This window comes from Bombina bombina, chromosome 4 (genome assembly GCF_027579735.1).
Source record: "Bombina bombina isolate aBomBom1 chromosome 4, aBomBom1.pri, whole genome shotgun sequence".
NCBI lineage: Eukaryota > Metazoa > Chordata > Amphibia > Anura > Bombinatoridae > Bombina > Bombina bombina.
This window is the reverse complement of record NC_069502.1, coordinates 549,755,371-549,775,370: the sequence shown is the minus strand read 5'-3', so window position 1 is coordinate 549,775,370 and position 20,000 is coordinate 549,755,371. Positions and strand designations below refer to the sequence as shown.

The 20,000-nt window shown below is 37.2% G+C and overlaps 1 protein-coding gene across 1 annotated transcript in view; it reads right to left on the bottom strand.

The window, feature by feature from the left end:
* The window catches only part of LOC128656538 (cytochrome b5 reductase 4), a 1,054,602-nt gene that overhangs the window by 554,207 nt on the left and 480,395 nt on the right, over nt 1–20,000 (bottom strand). The window contains exon 8 of the mRNA XM_053710489.1: nt 19,725–19,818. Within this exon, the coding sequence (XP_053566464.1) occupies nt 19,725–19,818 (94 nt within the window). The remainder of the gene's footprint in view (nt 1–19,724; nt 19,819–20,000) is intronic.

Genomic DNA, 20,000 nt, shown 5'->3' with positions numbered 1-20,000 from the left:
CAATTTACACCGTTTCAGAATAACAACCTTTTTTCCAGTCATGTGACTGCTATTGAAAAGCATTGAGAAGCAGTGCATTTATTAAAATAGCCAGTAGGTGGAGCCGTCCGCTTGTGTTGCAGCAAAGTCAAGCAAGCTGAAATTAATCAGTTTAATCAGACCTGAGCTATCGAGCAGATTTTAAAGGAACAAGATCTTCCGGTCTATAAATCAGTCCAGATTGGAATGCATAGAAAGAACTGTTTGCAGAAAAATGCAGGTGAAGTCTGTGTTGTGTGATTATTTTATTAAGTTTATAATGCTGTTTAGCAAATATTTTTGTTCATTTACCTTAGTTTAATTATACATTATGTGTTGTGTGATTATTTTATTAGGTTTATAATGCTGATTAGCATTTAAAGTCTTCATTTCAAAGCTTTAAAAATAATGTATTAGGTGTTACTTATGACAATTTTGAGAGGGGCCTGGAACCTATCTCCCTCACTTCCCATTGACTTACATTATAAACTGGGTTTCAATTTACAACGGTTTCGATTTACAACCATTCCTTCTGGAACCTAACCCCGGCGTAAACTGAGGGCTACCTGTACTTTAAATTTAATTACATTAGCAAGGATTAAAATAACAAAGCACAATGCTAGGTATATATAGACACTAAATGGCATTAAAACACTAACAATAATGTCATTACTTTAAAAACAAAATGTATACATGATGATAATGAGAGATAAACCTTAATATTTACATACAAATTGTATACATTTAAAGAAAGACTGATAGGTCCAATTCTTTATTTAACCCTTTAGGGTGCATAGTTTCCAATATATAGATCCAGAACGCCTCTCTCTGTTTTAAGAAGCGTTCTCAATCTCCTCCTCCTCTAGGTGTATCAACTCTATGAATGATTTGCCATCTGAGTTGAATAATTTCCACATTCCAAAAAATGGCACGCCACAGGTGCTTGAGTGTCACCCTTTCGGATATTTGACTTGTGTTGGTGTATTCTTTCTCTCACCTTACGTGTCGTTTCCCCTATGTAAATTTTTGAACATGGGCATTTTATCATATAAACGGCAAATGTAGATTCACAAGTATAATATGATTATAACTTAAATTTGTATCCACTTCTTGGGTGGACAAATTCATGTCCCTTAATGACAGAGTGAGAATTGCTGTAGCCTACGCATGGGTAACACTCCAAATTCTTTTTAGTGATGAATCTTTCTTTACTAATAGATTTAGAGCCCAGGTCTGACTGCACCAAAGTGTCTCTAAGATTCTTAACTCTCCCGTGGGCTATAATGGGAGTTTTTTTTCAGTATTTCTACATCCTTATTTCATGTTTGGATAATGTGCCAATGTTTTCTTATAATGCAAGATATTTTCTCAATATAGTTGTTAAATTATGATACAAATATTAATCTGTCATCATTGTTTTTTTTCTTTTTATATTGTTTGTTACTATCTCTACCTATTTTCTGGGTTTCACTCTCAATAAGCTCCCTAGGGTATCCTCTTTCCAGGAATTTCTCACTCATTTCTTTTAGTCTAGTTTCTTTCAAGGACTCATCCCTGACAATTCTATTAACCCTCATTAGCTGACACCTTGGAATGGAGTTTTTAAGTCTTTGGTTATGAAAACTGTTGTATCTAAGAAGGGTGTTACGATCTGTATCTTTATGATGTAAATCCATTTTAAATTCTGTCCTCTTCCTGTATACCACAGTGTCCAAAAATACCATACTCCCTTCACTGGATACCAGTGTGAATTCCAGGCCATTAACCTCCTGATTAAGTTCATTTACAAATTGTATGAGGGTATCTGCGCTACCCCACCATATGCCAAACACATTGTCGATGAAACGCCACCAAGTAGTGCCGTACCTTAAAAATAGACGATTATTGTAAACACATTTTTCTTCAAAATGATTCATATATAGGTTGGCATATGATGGTGCAATGTTAGACCCCATAGCAGTCCCCTTCTTTTGAATGTACCAAGCATCTCTAAACAAAAAGTAATTACAATATAACACTCTTAATAATTCCTCTAAGAAATCTATTTGTCTAGCATTATATTGTGTATCAGTAGACAACAATTGACTGATTACCCATGTTCCACTTTCATGCTTAATGGATGTATACAGACTTTTTATATCTAAGCTAAACAGTATATATTTAGTGTTCTCAAATGTTAATGTAGAGAGCTTCCGTATAAAGTCTCCTGTATCTTTAATGAAAGAGGTAATTTGTAATACCCTATCTAGAAATTTAGCTATATTGGTAAAGACTGACTCTACATTCAAAACAATAGGGCGCCCTGGTGGCTCTTGCAGGTTTTTATGCTCCTTAGGGACTGTTTAAAATACCGGGGTTCTAGGGTGTTTATTATACAAATATTCACTCATCTTTTTGTCTATGATTCTCTGGGTAATAGCTTTATTTATTATTCGTTTAATCTCTTTTTGAATTTTAAGAATAGGATTAGTGTCTAATACTTGGTATGTAGAGGGGTCACTAAGTTGTATGTTTATTTCTCTGATGTAATATACTTTGTCAAGGACAACAGTTGCTCCACCCTTGTCTGCTCTTTTAATGATGACATTTTTATTTTTCATTGTTTCAATAGCCCCAAATTCATCCTTGGTCAAATTCCAATGTTTGCCCCTTTTGTTCTTAGTCTGAACCATTTTAGTTTGTAAAGCATTTATGTCAGATGTCACTAACTTAGAAAAGGTATCTAGACTGCTGTAATGTATGTTCGGGGTAAAAGTACTTTTTTTTGTGCAAGTTAAACTTCTTAGGGTTAAATACATCAGTTTGGTAATTTTTGCTAATACTACTTATGCCACTGCTCACATTTTTATTGCCATCAATATGAAAAATCTAAACAAATCTTTATTCAACTCAAAAAAGTCCAGGTCTTTATATGGACAAAATGAGAGTCCTTTCTCCAATAATCTGTACTCACTGTTATCTAGAGTACTGTTCAAAATATTAATTACTATTTCCTGTTTCTCTCCTCCGGTTCCCTTGGCCACACGTTTTCATCCGCTTGTTGCCCTCTGTGTCGGTGTTTCCTTCCACCACGATGTTTCCTTCGTCCCTTGATAAAAAAAGTGTATGATGACAAACCGGATGACTGTTCTGATGTAGTCCCGGCTCCTTCCTTACATTAGCTGTGCTGATAGGTTTGATGGCCCTGATGTCTTGATGATGCTGTGGGGAATCTCTTTTGATAATCATAATATCCAGCTCGCCATTTATAAACTCTGCCTTTAATATAGTCGTCTTCATCCCAGACGAATTTGAGTCTTTTACGTTCCTGGATCTCCTTTTTCAGGTTAGTAATTTTCTCGTCCAGTTTCTTGATGAACTCATCTAGTGCTTCTATCAACATCAATTTCATTAGCTCAGCCTTGCAAGTCTCTATGTCTTTCTCCTGTTGCTCCACATGTTTTAGCAGGTACTCCACTGTGTTATAAGGTCGTATGAACAGTTTTTCAGGATAGCCTCAAACTTTCCACAGTATTCTTAATTTTCTCGTAAAAATTGTAAGAAGGTGTGTAAAAATCCAGGTTTTTGATTGGTTGGTCATACCTTTAAATAGAGATACAGGTGCATTGTATAATATGCATGATTAAGGGACTGTGTTCTCGAAATGTTGCATACCTGTCCATTTGTATGCCTCAATAAAGGACATTCCTAAAGGAATTCATGGTGCTGTGGAGTATTTACTTTGAAATATAAACTTGGTTGGAGGTCGCCAGCTTATCCAACGTGCACCAAGCCTCAGTAAGGCATAGCTTCCGGTTGCTGGTCAGAGTTTGGACTGTATTTGCACTTTGCGAACATTGATACGTGTAACCAGGTGATAATTTATACTTGTATACATGGAGAAGCTACAGAAAACGGATGGCACCAAGGTGTTTATGTACACTGAAATGGAGGCTACCCGCATCACAACCCTCACTAGGGGATTCAGGGATTTCCTTAAAACCATTCCGGTACAGGATCATGAGAAACATGAAAATTTAAGAAGCAAAAATACTGCTTGGGACCTGCATATCATGACTCTTTCAAAATATCATCGGGTTAAGAGAATACCCAGGGGCTTGAGGATGAGTACCTGCCCCACATTGTTACAAGAAAATTAAGAATACTGTGGAAAGTTTGCGAAAATTCTGAATAAGTGTTCATATGATCTTATAACACTTACAGTGGAGTACCTGCTAAAAGATGTAGAGCAACAGGAGAAAGACATAGAGGCTTGCAAGGCTGAGCTAATGAAATTGATGTTGAAAGAAGCACTAGATTAGTTCATCAAGAAAATGGACGAGAAAATTACTAACCTGAAAAAGGAGATCCAGGAACGTAAAAGACTCAAATTCGCCCGGGATGAAGACGACTATATTAAAGGCAGAATTTATAAATGGCAAGCTGGATATAATGATTCGCAAAAGGGATTCCCCACAGCATCATCAAGACATCAGGGCCGTCAAATCTATCAGCACAGCAAACGTAAGGAAGGAGGCAGGAATCATCAGAACAGTCATCCGGTTCGTCATCACACACTTTATCAAGCGACAAAGGAAACATCATGGTGGAAGGAAACACCGACACAGAGGGCAACAAGCAGATGAAAACGAGGGGCCAAGGGAACCGAAGGAGAGAAACAAGGAAACAGTAATTAAAGGGACAGTCAAGTCCAAAAAAAACTTTCATGTTTCAAATAGGGCATGTATTTTTATACAACTTTCCAATTTATTTTTATCACCAATTTTGCTTTGTTCTCTTGGTATTCTTAGTTAAAAGCTAAACCTAGGAGGTTCATATGCTAATTTCTTAGACCTTGAAGGCCGCCTCTAATCTAAATGCATTTTGATTTTTTCACCACTAGAAGGCATTAATTCACGTGTTTCATACAGATAACATTGAGCTCATGCACGTGGATTTACCATGCTCTGATTGGCTAAACTGCAAGTCTGTCAAAAGAACTGAAATAAAGGGGCAGTCTGCTGAGGCTTAGATGCAAGGTAATTACAGAGGTAAAACGTGTATAACTATAAATGTGTTGGTTATGCAAAACTGGGGAATTGGTAATTAAGGGATTATCTATCTTTTAAAACAACAAAAATTCTGGTGTTGACTGTCCCTTTAAAATTTTGAACAGTACTCTAGATAACTGTGAGTACAGATTATTGGAGAAAGGACTCTCCTTTTGTCCATATAAAGACCTAGACTTTTTTGAGTTGAACAAAGAATTGTTTAGATTTTTCAGAAATATTAAATTGCATTTTTTTTTTGATGGCAATAAAAATGTGAACAGTGGTATGAGTAGTATTAGCGAAAATTACCAGACTGATGAATTAAACCCTAAGAAGTTTAACTTAAAAAAAAAGTACTTTTACCCCGAACATACATAACAGCAGTCTAGATACCTTTTCTAAGTTAGTGACATCTGACATAAATGCTTTACAAACTAAAATGGTTCAGACTAAGAACAAAATGGACAAACATTGGAATTTGACCAAGGATGAATTTGGGGCCATTGAAAAAATGAAAAAAATAAAATGTCATCATTAAAAGAGCAGACAAGAGTGGAGCAACTGTTGTCCTTGACAAAGTATATTACATCAGAGAAATAAACATACAACTTAGTGACCCCATTACATACCAAGTATTAGACATGAATCCTATTTTTAAAATTCAAAAAGAGATTAAACGAATAATAAATAAAGCTATTACCCAGAGAATCATAGACAAAAAGATGAGTGAATATTTGTATAATAAACACCCTAGAACCCCGGTATTTTAAACAGTCCCTAAGGAGCATAAAAACCTGCAAGAGCCACCAGGGCACCCTATTGTTTCAAATGTAGAGTCAGCCTTTACAAACATACCTACATTTCTAGATAGGGTATTACAACCGTATGTTTAAAGAATGACATCTTTCATTAAAGATACAGGAGATTTTATACGGAATCTCTCCACATTAACATTTGAGAACACTAAATATATACTGTTTAGCTTAGATATAAAAAGTCTGTATACGTCCATTAAGCATGAAAGTGGAATAGGGGGAATCCGTCAATTGTTGTCTACTGATACACAATATAATGCTAGACAAATAGATTTCTTAGAGGAATTATTAAGAGTAGTGTTAGATTATAATTACTTTTTGTTTAGAGATACTTGGTACATTCAAAAGAAGTGGACTGCTATGGGGGTCTAACGTTGCCCCATCATATGCCAAACTATATATGAATCATTTTGAAGAAAAATGTGTTTACAATAATCGTTTAACAATAAGCTATGGCGCTACTTGGTGGCGTTTCATCGATGATGTGTTTGGCATATGGTGGGGTAGCGCAGATACCCTCATACAATTTGTATGTAAATGAACTTAATCAGGAGGTTAATGGCCTGGAATTTACACTGGTATCCAGTGAAGAGAGTATGGTATTTTCGGACACTGTGGTATACAGGAAGGGGACAGAATTTAAAATGGATTTACATCATAAAGATACAGATCGTAACACCCTTCTTAGATACAACAGATTTCATAACCAAAGACTGAAAAACTCCCTTCCAAGGCGTCAGCTAATGAGGGTTAATAGAATTGTCAGGGATGAGTCCTTGAAAGAAACTAGACTAAAAGAAATGGGTGAGAAATTCCTGGAAAGAGGATACCCTAGGGAGCTTATTGAGAGTGAAACCCAGAAAATAGATAGAGATAGTAACAAACAATATAAAAAGAACAAAAACAATGATGACAGATTAATATTTGTATCACAATTTAACAACTATAGTGAGGAAATATCTCGCATTATAAGAAAACATTGGCACATTAACCAAACATGCAATAAGGATGTAGAAATACTGCAAAAAACATAATTTATGTAAGAATTTACCTGATAAATTCATTTCTTTCATATTGGCAAGAGTCCATGAGCTAGTGATGTATGGGATATACAATCCTACCAGGAGGGGCAAAGTTTCCCAAACCTCAAAATGCCTATACATACACCCCTTACCATACCCACAATTCAGTTTAATGAATAGCCAAGAAGTGGGGTGATAAAGAAAGGAGCAAAAGTATAAACAAAGGAATTGGAATAATTGTGCTTTATACAAAAAAAATCATAACCACCACAAAAAGGGTGGGCCTCATGGACTCTTGCCAATATGAAAGAAATGAATTTATCAGGTAAATTCTTACATAAATTATGTTTTCTTTCATGTAATTGGCAAGAGTCCATGAGCTAGTGACGTATGGGATAGCAATACCCAAGATGTGGAACTCCACGCAAGAGTCACTAGAGAGGGAGGGATAAAAAATAAAGACAGCCAATTCCGCTGAAAAAAATTAATCCACAACCCAAATCATAAGTTTTAATCTTATAATGAAAAAGAAAAAAAATTAAATTATAAGCAGAAGAATCAAACTGAAACAGCTGCCTGAAGAACTTTTCTACCAAAAACTGCTTCTGAAGAAGAAAAAACATCAAAATGGTAGAATTTAGTAAATGTATGCAAAGAAGACCAAGTTGCTGCTTTGCAAATCTGATCAACTGAAGCTTCATTCTTAAAAGCCCAGGAAGTAGAAACTGACCTAGTAGAATGAGCTGTAATCCTCTGAGGCGGGGATTTACCCGACTACAAATAAGCGTGATAAATCAAAAACTTTTAACAAGATGCCAAAGAAATGGCAGAAGCCTTCTGACCTTTCCTAGAATCAGAAAAGATAAGAAAAAGACTAGAAGTCTTCCTGAAATCTTTAGTAGCTTCAACATAATATTTCAGAGCTCTCACCACATCCAAAGAATGTAAAGATCTTTCCAAAGAATTCTTAGGATGGGGACACAAAGAAGGGACAACAATTGCCCTACTAATGTTGTTGGAATTCACAACTTTAGGTAAGAATTTAAATGAAGTCCGCAAAACTGCCTTATCCTGATGAAAAATCAGAAAAGGAGACTCACAAGAGCAGATAATTCAGAAACTTTTCTAGCAGAAGAGATGGCCAAAAGAAACAACACTTTCCAAGAATGCAATTTAATGTCCAAAGAATGCATATTCTCAAATGGAGGAGCCTGTAAAGCCTTCAAAACCAAATTAAGACTCCAAGGAGGAGAGATTGATTTAATAAAAGGCTTGATACGAACCAAAGCCTGTACAAAACAATGAATATCAGGGAGTTTAGCAATTCTTCTGTGGAATAAAACAGAAAGAGCAGAGATTTGTCCTTTCAAGGAACTCGCAGACAAACCCTTATCCAAACCATCCAGAAGAAACTGTAAAATTCTAGGAATTCTAAAAGAATGCCAAGAGAATTTATGAGAAGAACACCATGAAATGTAAGTCTTCCAAACTCGATAATAAAACTTTCTAGAAACAGATTTACGAGCCTTCAACATAGTATTAATCACTGAGTCAGAGAAACCTCTATGACTTAGCACTAAGCGTTCAATTTCCATACCTTCAAATTTAATGATTTGAGATCCTGATGGAAAAACGGACCTTGAGATAGAAGGTCTGGCCTTAGTGGAAGTGGCCATGGTTGGCAACTGGACATCCGAATAAGATCAGCATACCAAAACCTGTGAGCCCATGCTGGAGCCACCAGCAGTACAAATGATTGCTCCATGATGATCTTGGAAATCACTCTTGGAAGAAGAACTAGAGGAGGAAAAATATAGGCAAATTGATAACTCCAAGGAAGTGTCAATGCATCCACTGCTTCCGCCTGAGGATCCCTGGACCTGGACAGGTACCTGGGAAGTTTCTTGTTTAGATGAGATGCCATCAGATCTATTTCTGGAAGCCCCCACATCTGAACAATTTAAAAAAATACATCTGGGTGAAGAGACCACTCTCCCGGATGTAAAGCTTGACGACTGAGATAATCCGCTTCCCAATTGTCTATACCTGGGATATGGACCGCAGAAATTAGACAGGAGCTGGATTCTGCCCAAACAAGTATCCAGGATACTTCTTTCATAGCTTGAGAACCGTGAGTCCCACCCTGATGATTGACATACGCCACAGTTGTGACATTGTCTGTCTGAAAACAAATAAACGGCTCTCTCTTCAATAGAGGCCAAAACTGAAGAGCTCTGAGAATCGCACGGAGTTCCAAAATATTGATTGGTAATCTCGCCTCTTGAGATTTCCAAACCCCTTGTGCTGTCAGAGATCCCTAGACAGCTCCCCAACCTGAAAGACTCGCATCTGTTGTGATCACAGTCCAGGTTGGATGAACAAAAGAGGCCCCTTGAACTATACGATGGTGATCTAACCACCAAGTCAGAGATAGTCGAACATTGGGATCTAAGGATATTAATTGTGATATCCTTGTATAATTCCTGCACCATTGGTTCAGCATACAAAGCTAAAGAGGTCTCATGTGAAAACGAGCAAAGGGGATCGCGTCCATGCTGTGGTCATGAGACCTAAAACCTCCATGCACATAGCTACTGAAGGGAATGACTGAGACTGAAGGTTCCGACAGGCTGCAACCAATTTCATATGTCTCTTGTCTGTTAGAGACAAAGTCATGGATACTGAATCTATTTGGAAATCTAAAAAGGTTACCCTTGTCTGAGGAATCAAAGAACTCTTTGGTAAATTGATCCTCCAACCATGTCTTTGAAGAAACAACACAAGTTGATTTGTGTGAGATTCTGCAGAACGTAAAGACTGACCTAGTACCAAGATATCGTCCAAATAAGGAAACACCGCAATACCCTGCTCTCTGATTATAGAGAGTAGGGCACCGAGAACCTTTGAAAAGATCCTTGGAGCTGTCGCTAGGCCAAAAGGAAGAGCAACAAATTGGTAATGCTTGTCTAGAAAAGAGAATCTCAGGAACTGATAGTGATCTAGATGAATCAGAATATGAAGATATGCATCCTGTAAGTCTATTGTGGGCATATAATGCCCTTGCTGTACAAAAGGCAGAATAGTCCTTATAGTCACCATTTTGAATGTTGGTACTCTTACATAATGATTCAAGACCTTTAGATCCAGAACTGGTCTGAATGAATTTTCTTTCTTTGGGACAATGAACAGATTTGAATAAAACCCCAGACCCTGTTCCTGAAAAGGAACTGTCACGATTACCCCAGATAACTCCAGGTCTGAAACACACTTCAGGAAAGCCTGCGCTTTCTCTGGGTTCACTGGAATGCATGAGAGAAAGAAACGTCTCACAGGCGGTTTTACTCTGAAACCTATTCTGTACCTCTGAGAGATAATGTTCTGAATCCAATGATTTTGGACTGAATTTATCCAAACATCCTTGAAAAATTTTAATCTGACCCCTACCAGCTGAGCTGGAATGAGGACCGCACCTTCATGCGGACTTGGGGGCTGGATTAGATCTCTTAAATGGCTTGGATTTATTCCAGATTGAGAAAGGCTTCCAATTGGAGACAGATTCCTTAGGGGAAGGACTAGGTTTCTGTTCCTTATTCTGTCAAAAGGAACAAAAACGGTTAGAAGCTTTAAATTTACCCTTAGATTTTTTATCCTGAGGCAAAAAAGCTCCCTTCCCCCAGTGACAGTTGAAATTATAGAATCCAACTGAGAACCAAATAATTTATTACCTTGGAAAGAAAGAGATAGCAATGTCGATTTAGAAGTCCTATCAGCATTCCAAGATTTAAGCCATAAAGCTATTCTAGCTAAAATAGCTAAAGACATATATCTAACATCAATTCTGATGATATCAAAAATGGCATCACAAATTAAATTATTAGCATGTTGAATTAATTTAACAATGCTATACTTGTTGTGCTAAAGTTTCCAACCAAAAAGTTGAAGCAGCTGCATCATCAGCCAAAGAAATAGCCGGCCTAAGAAGATGGCCTGAACATAAATAAGCTTTCCTTAGATAAGATTCAAGCTTCCTATCTAAAGGATCCTTAAAATAAGTACTATCTTTCGTAGGAATAGTTGTACGTTTAGCAAGAGTAGAGATGGCCCCATTAACTTTGGGGATCTTTTCCCAAAAACATAATTTATGTAAGAACTTACCTGATGAATTGATTTCTTTCATATTGGCAAGAGTCCATGAGCTAGTGACATATGGGATATACAATCCTACCAGGAGGGGCAAAGTTTCCCAAACCTCAAAATGCCTATAAATACACCCCTCACCACACCCACAATTCAGTTTAACGGATAGCCAAGCAGTGGGGTGATAAAGAAAGGAGTAGAAAGCATCAACAAAGGAAATTTGGAAATAATTGTGCTTTATACAAAAAATCATAACCACCACAAAAAGGGTGGGGCTCATGGACTCTTGCCAATATGAAAGAAATGAATTTATCAGGTAAGTTCTTACATAAATTATGTTTTCTTTCATGTAATTGGCAAGAGTCCATGAGCTAGTGGCATATGGGATATCAATACCCAAGATGTGGAGTCTTCCACTCAAGAGTCACTAGAGAGGGAGGGAATAAAAATAAAAACAGCCATATTTCGCTGGAAAAATTAATCCACAACCCAAAAAAATAAGTTTATTTCATTTTTGAAAGAAAAAAACTTAAATCAAAAAGCAGAAGAATCAAACTGAAACAGCTGCCTGAAGAACTTTTCTACCAAAAACTGCTTCCGAAGAAGCAAATACATCAAAACGGTAGAATTTAGTAAATGTATGCAAAGAGGACCAAGTCACCGCTTTGCAAATCTGATCAACTGAAGCTTCATTCTTAAAAGCCCACGAAGTGGAAACTGATCTAGTAGAATTAGCTGTAATTCTCTGAGGAGGGGACTGACCCGACTCCAAATAAGCTTGTTGAATTAAAAGTTTCAACCAAGAAGCCAAGGAACTAGCAGAAGCCTTCTGACCTTTCCTAGGACCAGAAAATAAAACAAATAGACTAGAAGTCTTCCTGAAATCTTTAGTAGATTCCACATAATATTTCAAAGCTCTTACCACATCCAAAGAATGTAAGGATCTCTCCAAAGAATTCTTAGGATTAGGACATAAGGAAGGGACAACAATTTCTCTACTAATGTTGTTAGAATTCACAACCTTAGGTAAAAATTGAAAAGAAGTCCGCAAAACTGCCTTATCCTGATGAAAAATCAGAAAAGGAGACTCACAAGAAAGAGCAGATAGCTCAGAAACTCTTCTAGCAGAAGAGATAGCCAAAAGGAACAACACTTTCCAAGAAAGTAGTTTAATGTATAAAATAATGCATAGGCTCAAATGGAGGAGCCTGTAATGCCTTCAAAACCAAATTAAGACTCCATGGAGGAGAAATTGATTTAATGACAGACTTAATACGAACTAAAGCCTGTACAAAACAGTGAATATCAAGAAGTATAGCAATCTTTCTGTGAAATAAAACAGAAAGAGCAGAGATTTGTCCTTTCAAGGAACTTGCAGACAAACCCTTATCCAAACCATCCTGAAGGAACTGTAAAATTCTAGGAATTCTAAAAGTATGCCAGGAGAATTTATGAGAAGAACACCATGAAATGTAAGTCTTCCAAACTCTATAATAAATCTTTCTAGAGACAGATACACGAGCTTGTAACATAGTATTAATCACTGAGTCAGAGAAACCTATATGACTTAGAACTAAGCGTTCAATTTCCACACCTTCAAATTTAATGATTTGAGATCCTGATGGAAAAACGGACCTTGAGATAGTAGGTCCGGCCGTAACGGAAGTGGCCAAGGTGGGCAACTGGACATCCGCACCAGATCCGCATACCAAAACCTGTGTGGCCATGCTGGAGCCACCAGCAACACAAAAGACTGTTCCATGATGATTTTGGAGATCACTCTTGGAAGGAGAACTAGAGGCGGGAAAATGTAAGCAGGATGATAACACCAAGGAAGTGTCAGTGCATCCACTGCTTCCGCCTGAACATCCCTGGACCTGGACAGGTATCTGGGAAGTTTCTTGTTTAGATGAGAGGCCATGAGATCTATCTCTGGAAGCCCCCACATCTGAACAATCTAAGAAAACACATCTGGATGGAGAGACCACTCCCCTGGATGTAAAGTCTGGCGGCTGAGATAATCCGCCTCCCAATTGTCTACACCTGGGATATGAACCGCAGAGATTAGACAGGAGCTGGATTCCGCCCAAGCAAGTATCCGAGATACTTCTTTCATAGCTTGGGGACTGTGAGTCCCACCCTGATGATTGACATAAGCCACAGTTGTGATATTGTCTGTCTGAAAACAAATGAACGGTTCTCTCTTTAGCAGAGGCCAAAACTGAAGAGCCCTGAGAACTGCACGGAGTTCTAAAATATTTATTGGTAATCTCGCCTCTTGAGATTTCCAAACCCCTTGTGCTGTCAGAGATCCCCAAACAGCTCCCCAACCTGAAAGACTTGCATCTGTTGAGATCACAGTCCAGGTTGGCCGAACAAATGAGGCCCCTTGAACCAAACAATGGTGATCTATCCACCATGTCAGAGAGTGTCGTACATTGGGATTCAAGGATATTAATTGTGATATATTTGTATAATCCCTGCACCATTGATTCAGCATGCAAAGCTGTAGAGGTCTCATGTGAAAACGAGCAAAGGGGATCGCGTCCGATGCTGCAGTCATGAGACCTAAAACTTCCATGCACATAGCCACTGAAGGGAATGACTGAGACTGAAGGTGCCGGCATGCTGCGACCAATTTTAAACGTCTCTTGTCTGTTAGAGACAGAGTCATGGACACTGAATCTATCTGAAAACCTAAAAAGGTGACCCTTGTCTGAGGAATCAAGAAACTTTTTGGTAAATTGATCCTCCAACCATGTTTCCGAAGAAACAACACTAGTTGATTCGTGTGAGATTCTGCAGTATGTAAAGACTGAGCTATTACCAAGGTATCGTCCAAATAAGGAAACACCGCAATACCCTTTTCTCTGATTACAGATAGTAGGGCACCCAGAACCTTTGAAAAGATTCTTGGAGCTGTTGCTAGACCAAATGGAAGAGCAACAAATTGGTAATGCTTGTCTAGAAAAGAGAATCTCAGAAACTGATAGTGTTCTGGATGAATCGGAATATGAAGGTATGCATCCTGCAAGTCTATTGTGGACATATAATGTCCTTGCTGAACAAAAGGCAGAATAGTCCTTATAGTCACCATCTTGAAAGTTGGTACTCTTACATAACGATTAAAAATTTTCAGATCCAGAACTGGTCTGAACAAATTTTCTTTCTTTGGTACAATGAATAGGTTTGAATAAAATCCCAAACCTTGTTCCTGAGGAGGAACTGGCATGATTTCCCCTGAAGACTCCAGGTCTGAAACACACTTCAGAAAAGCCTGAGCTTTTACTGGATTTACAGGGATGCGTGAGAGAAAAAAATCTTCTCACAGGAGGTCTTACTTTGAATCCTATTTAATACCCTTTAGAGACAATGCTCTGAATCCAATGATTTTGGACAGATTCCTTGGGAGGAGGATTGAGTTTTTGTTCCTTATTCTGACGAAAGGAACGAAAACGGTTAGAAGCCTTAGATTTACCCTTAGGTTTTTTATCCTGAGGTAAAAAAACTCCTTTTTCTCCAGTGATAGTTGAAATAATAGAATCCAACTGAGAACCAAATAAATTACTACCTTGGAAAGAAAGAGATAGTAATCTAGATTTAGATGTCATATCAGCATTCCAAGATTTAAGCCACAAAGCTCTTCTAGCTAATACAGCTAAAGACATGGATCTAACATCAATTTTGATAATATCAAAAATGGCATCACAAATAAAATGATTAGCATGTTGCAGTAAGCAAACAATGCTAGATATGTCAAAATCCAATTCATGTTGCGCTAAATTTTCCAACCAGAAAGTTGATGCAGCCCCAACATCACCGAAAGAAATAGCAGGTCTGAGAAGATGACCTGAATATAAATAGGCCTTCCTTAGATAAGATTCAAGCTTCCTATCTAAAGGATCCTTAAAGGAAGTACTATCTTCCATAGGAATAGTGGTACGTTTAGCAAGAGTAGAAATAGCCCCATCAACTTTGGGGATCTTTTCCCAAAACTCTATAGATTTTGCTGGTAAAGGATACAATCTCTTAAACCTTGAAGAAGGAATAAAGGAAGTACCTGGCTTATTCCATTCCCTAGAAATCATATCAGGAATGGGAAAAACACCTGGGGAAACAACAGGAGGTTTAAAAACAGCATTTAAACATTTATTAGACTGAACGTCAATAAGACTGGTTACCTCAATATCCAAAGTAATTAACACTTCTTTTAATAAAGAACGCATAATAATAAATAAATAAATAAATAAATAAGTAGATTTGTCAGTGTCAATATCTGAGGAAGGATCTTCTGTTTCAGATAGATCCTCATCAGAAGAGGATGAATTATTATGTTGTTGGTCATTTGAAATTTCATCAGCTAAATGAGAAGTTTTAAAAGACCTTTTACGTTTATTAGAAGGTGGAAATGCAGACAAAGCCTTCATAATAGAATCAGAAACAAATTCTTTACAATTTACAGGTATATCATGCACATTAGAAGTTGAAGGAACTGCAACTGGCAATGTACTATTACTGATAGAAACACTATCTGCATGTAAAAGTTTATCATGACAGCTATTACAAATGACATTTTACATTCTACAATTTTACAACAAATGCACTTAGCTTTGGTAGAATCGATGTCAGGCAGCAATGTTCCAGCAGAAACTTCAGAGGCAGGATCAGATTGGGACATCTTGCTCAATGTAAGAGAAAAAACAACATATAAAGCAAAATTATCTATTTCCTTAAATGACAGTTTTAGGAATGGGAAAAAATGCAAAAGCATAGGCCTCTTGATAGAGAAGAAAGCAGGGGGCAAACAACAACGGGGTATTGAAATAATGAAAAAAATTTGGCGCCAAGTATGACGCACAATGTAACGTAAACTTTTTTGGCGCCAAAAAAGAACGGAAATGACACACTTGCGTCACTAATGACGCCGCCGTGTGAAAGGTCTCGGCGTCACGTATGACCCCGGAAATGACGAAGTTGCGTCAAAAACGTATTTTTTCACGCCAAAAAAAGTTTGCGCCAAAAATGACGCAATACAGTTTAGAATTTGACGCACCCGCGGGCCTAACACCCGCAATTGCAAAAAGTAGTCAAATTGAAAAAAGACTAAACCCCAGGTAAGAAATAAATTTCTTAAAGTGTTTACATTCCCAAATATGAAACTGACAGTCTGCAGAAGGAAATACATGAACCTGACTCATGGCAAATATAAGCACAATACATATATTTAGAACTTTATATAATTTGCATAAAGTGCCAAACCATAGCTGAGAGTGTCTTAAGTAATGAAAACATACTTACCAAAAGACACCCATCCACATATAGCAGATAGCCAAACCAGTACTAAAACAGTTATTAGTAGAGGTAATGGTAAATTGAGAGCATATCGACGATCTGAAAAGGGAGGTAGGAGATGAATCTCTACGACCGATAACAGAGAACCCAAGAAAAAGACCCCCGTTAGAGAAATCATGGTATTCAATAGGTGATACTCCCTTCACGTCCCTCTGACATTCGCTGTACTCTGAGAGGAATCGGGCTTCAACAATGCTGAGAAGCGCATATCAACGTAGAAATCTTAGCACAAACTTACTTCACCACCTCCATAGGAGGCAAAGTTTGTAAAACTGAATTGTAGGTGTGTTGAGGGGTGTATTTATAGGCATTTTGAGGTTTGGGAAACTTTGCCCCTCCTGGAAGGATTGTATATCCCATATATTACTAGCTCATGGACTCTTGCCAATTACATGAAAGAAACTCCAATCTATCAGTAGGCAAAGGATACAATTTTTTAAACCTTGAAGAAGGAGTAAAAGAAGTACCCAGTCTATTCCATTCCATAGAAATCATATCTAAAATAGCATCAGGAAGTGGAAAAACCTCTGGAATAACTACATGAGGTTTATAAACCGAATTTAAACATTTACTAGTTTTAATATCAAGAGGACTAGTCTCCTCCATATCTAATGCAATCAACACTTCTTTTAATAAAGAACGAATATACTCCATTTTAAATAAATAAGAAGATTGGTCAGTGTCAATATCTGAGGCAGGATCCTCTGACTCAGACAGATCCTCATCAGAGATAGATAAATCAGTATGTTGTCGGCCATTAGAAATTTAATCAACTCTATGAGAAGTTTTAAAAGACCTTTTACGTTTATTAGAAGGCAGAATGGCAGACAAAGCCTTCTGAATGGAATCAGAAATAAATTCTCTTAAATTTACAGGAATATCCTGAGCATTAGATGTTGACGGACCAGCAACATGTAATGAACTACTACTGATGGAAACATTCTCTGCATTTAAAAGTTTATCATGACAACTATTACAAACTACAGCTGGAGGAACAGTTACCACAAGTTTACAACAGATGCACTTAGCTTTGGTAGAACCAATATCAGGCAGCAGGATTCCAGTAGTAGATTCTGAGACGGGATCAGATTGAGACATCTTGCAGTATATTAAAGAAAAAACAACATATAAAGCAAAATTATCAATTTCCATATATGACAGTTTCAGCAATGGCAAAAAAAGCAAACAGAATAGGCCTCTGACATAGAAAAAAAGACCAGAGGCAAAAGGAATGAGTTTTTAAATAATGAAAAAAATGTTTGGTGCCAAGTATGACGCACCACAAACTGAAAAACATTTTTTGGCGCCAAAAACGTCCGTAATGAAACTCAAGCGTCATAGATGACGCAACCTCGTGAAAAGACTCGGCGCCAACTAAGACGCCGGAAATGACGAATTTGCGTCAACAAACGTAATTTTTTGCGCCAAAAAAGTCTTGCGCCAAGAATGACGCAATAAAAAATAGCATTTTGCGCTCTCACGAGTCTAATACAGCCCGCAATTTAGAAAAAGTCAATTTGAAAACCTCAGGTAAGAAATATTATTATTTTTTTTTTTAAAAAAAAGCATTTCCCAGATATGAAACTGACAGTCTGCAAAAAGGAAATATACTGATAAACCTGAATCATGGCAAATATAAGTACAAACATATATTTAGAACTTTATATATAAAGTGCCAAACCATAGCTGAGAGTGTCTTAAGTAAATGAAACATACTTGCCAAAAGACACCCATCCACATATAGCAGATAGCCAAACCAGTACTGAAATGAGAATCAGTAGAGGTAATGGTATATATAAGAGTATATCGTCGATCTGAAAAGGGAGGTGGGAGATGAATCTCTACGACCGATAACAGAGAACCTATGAAATAGATCCCTGATAGGATGACCATTGTATTCAATAGGTGATACTCCCTTCACATCCCTCTGACATTCACTGTACTCTGAGAGGAACCGGGCTTCAACTTGCTGCGGAGCGCATATCAACGTAGAATCTAGCACAAACTTACTTCACCACCTCCATAGGAGGCAAAGTTTGTAAAACTGAATTGTGGGTGTGGTGAGAGGTGTATTTATAGGCATTTTGAGGTTTGGTAAACTTTGCCCCTCCTGGTAGGATTGTATATCCCATATGTCACTAGCTCATGGACTCTTGCCAATTACATGAAAGAAAACTCCCATTATGGCCCACAGGAGTTAAGAATCTTAGAGACACTTTGGTGCAGTTAGACCTGGGCCCTAAATGTATTAGTAAAGAAAGATACATCACTGAAAAGAATTTGGGGTGTACCCATGCCTAGGCTGCCGCAATTTTCACTCTGTCATTAAGGGACGTGAATTTGTTCACCCAATAAGTGGATATAAATTTAAGTTATAATCATATTATACTTGTGAATCTACATTTGCCGTTTATATGATAAAATGCCCATGTTCAAAAATTTACATAGGGGAAACGACACGTAAGATTAGAGAAAGAATAAACCAACACAAGTCAAATATCCGAAAGGGTGACACTCAAGCACCTGTGGCGTGCCATTTTTTGGAATGTGGCCATCAAATTAATCAACTCAGATGGCAAATCATTCATAGAGTTGATACACCTAGAGGAGGAGGAGATAGAGAACGCTTCTTAAACAGAGAGAGGCGTTCTGGATCCATAAATTGGAAACATTGCACCCTAAAGGGTTAAATAGAGAATTGGCCCTATCAGTCTTCCTTTAAATGTATACAATTCATATGTAAATATTAAGGTTTATCTCTCATTATCATCATGTATACATTTTGTTTTTAAAGTAATGACATTATTGTTAGTGTTTTAATGCCATTTAGTGTCTATATATACCTAGCATTGCGCTTTGTTATTTTAATCCTTGCTAATGTAATTAAATTTAAAGTACTGGTATTTTCACTGTGAACAGCAGAGGGCAGTATTACCACTGTCTAAGCTAAACAAATTGTAAGAAGGAATGTAAAAATCCATTTTTGATTGGCTGGTCATACCTTTAAAAAGAGATACAGGTGCATTATTTAGTATGCATGATTAAGGGACTGTGTTCCCGAAACGTTGCATACCTGTCCGTTTGTATGCCTCAATAAAGAACATTCCTAAAGGAATTCATGGTGCTGTGGAGTACTTAGTTTGATATATACACTTGGCTGGAGGTCGCCAGCTTATCCAGCATGCACCAAGCCTCAGTAAGACATATGTTCTGGTTGCTGGTCAGAGTTTGGACTGTAAAAAATATACAACACATTCTCTAATTCCATACATTGATACATTCCATATGTATCACTAGGTAGATTTTATCAGAACATATCTAATAAACAACTCTGGTCATTCTGTACATACCAAGAAATAGAAGATATGAATAATTCACCAGCATGATCTCTACTCTCAGGATATTTTCTTGATGATCCACAATTACAGATTCTGAGAAAATGTTCTAAAAAAAAGAAAAATAATGGGGGGGGGGGGTTTAATTTAAAAAATATACATTAAAGGATCAATGAAACATTTAATAATCATTTTATATTCTTGTGTGGAACATCAAATAACATTTTTTTAAACCATAATTTTTATTGAAAGAGTGCACTAATATTGAATGAGTAACAATAAACAATACAA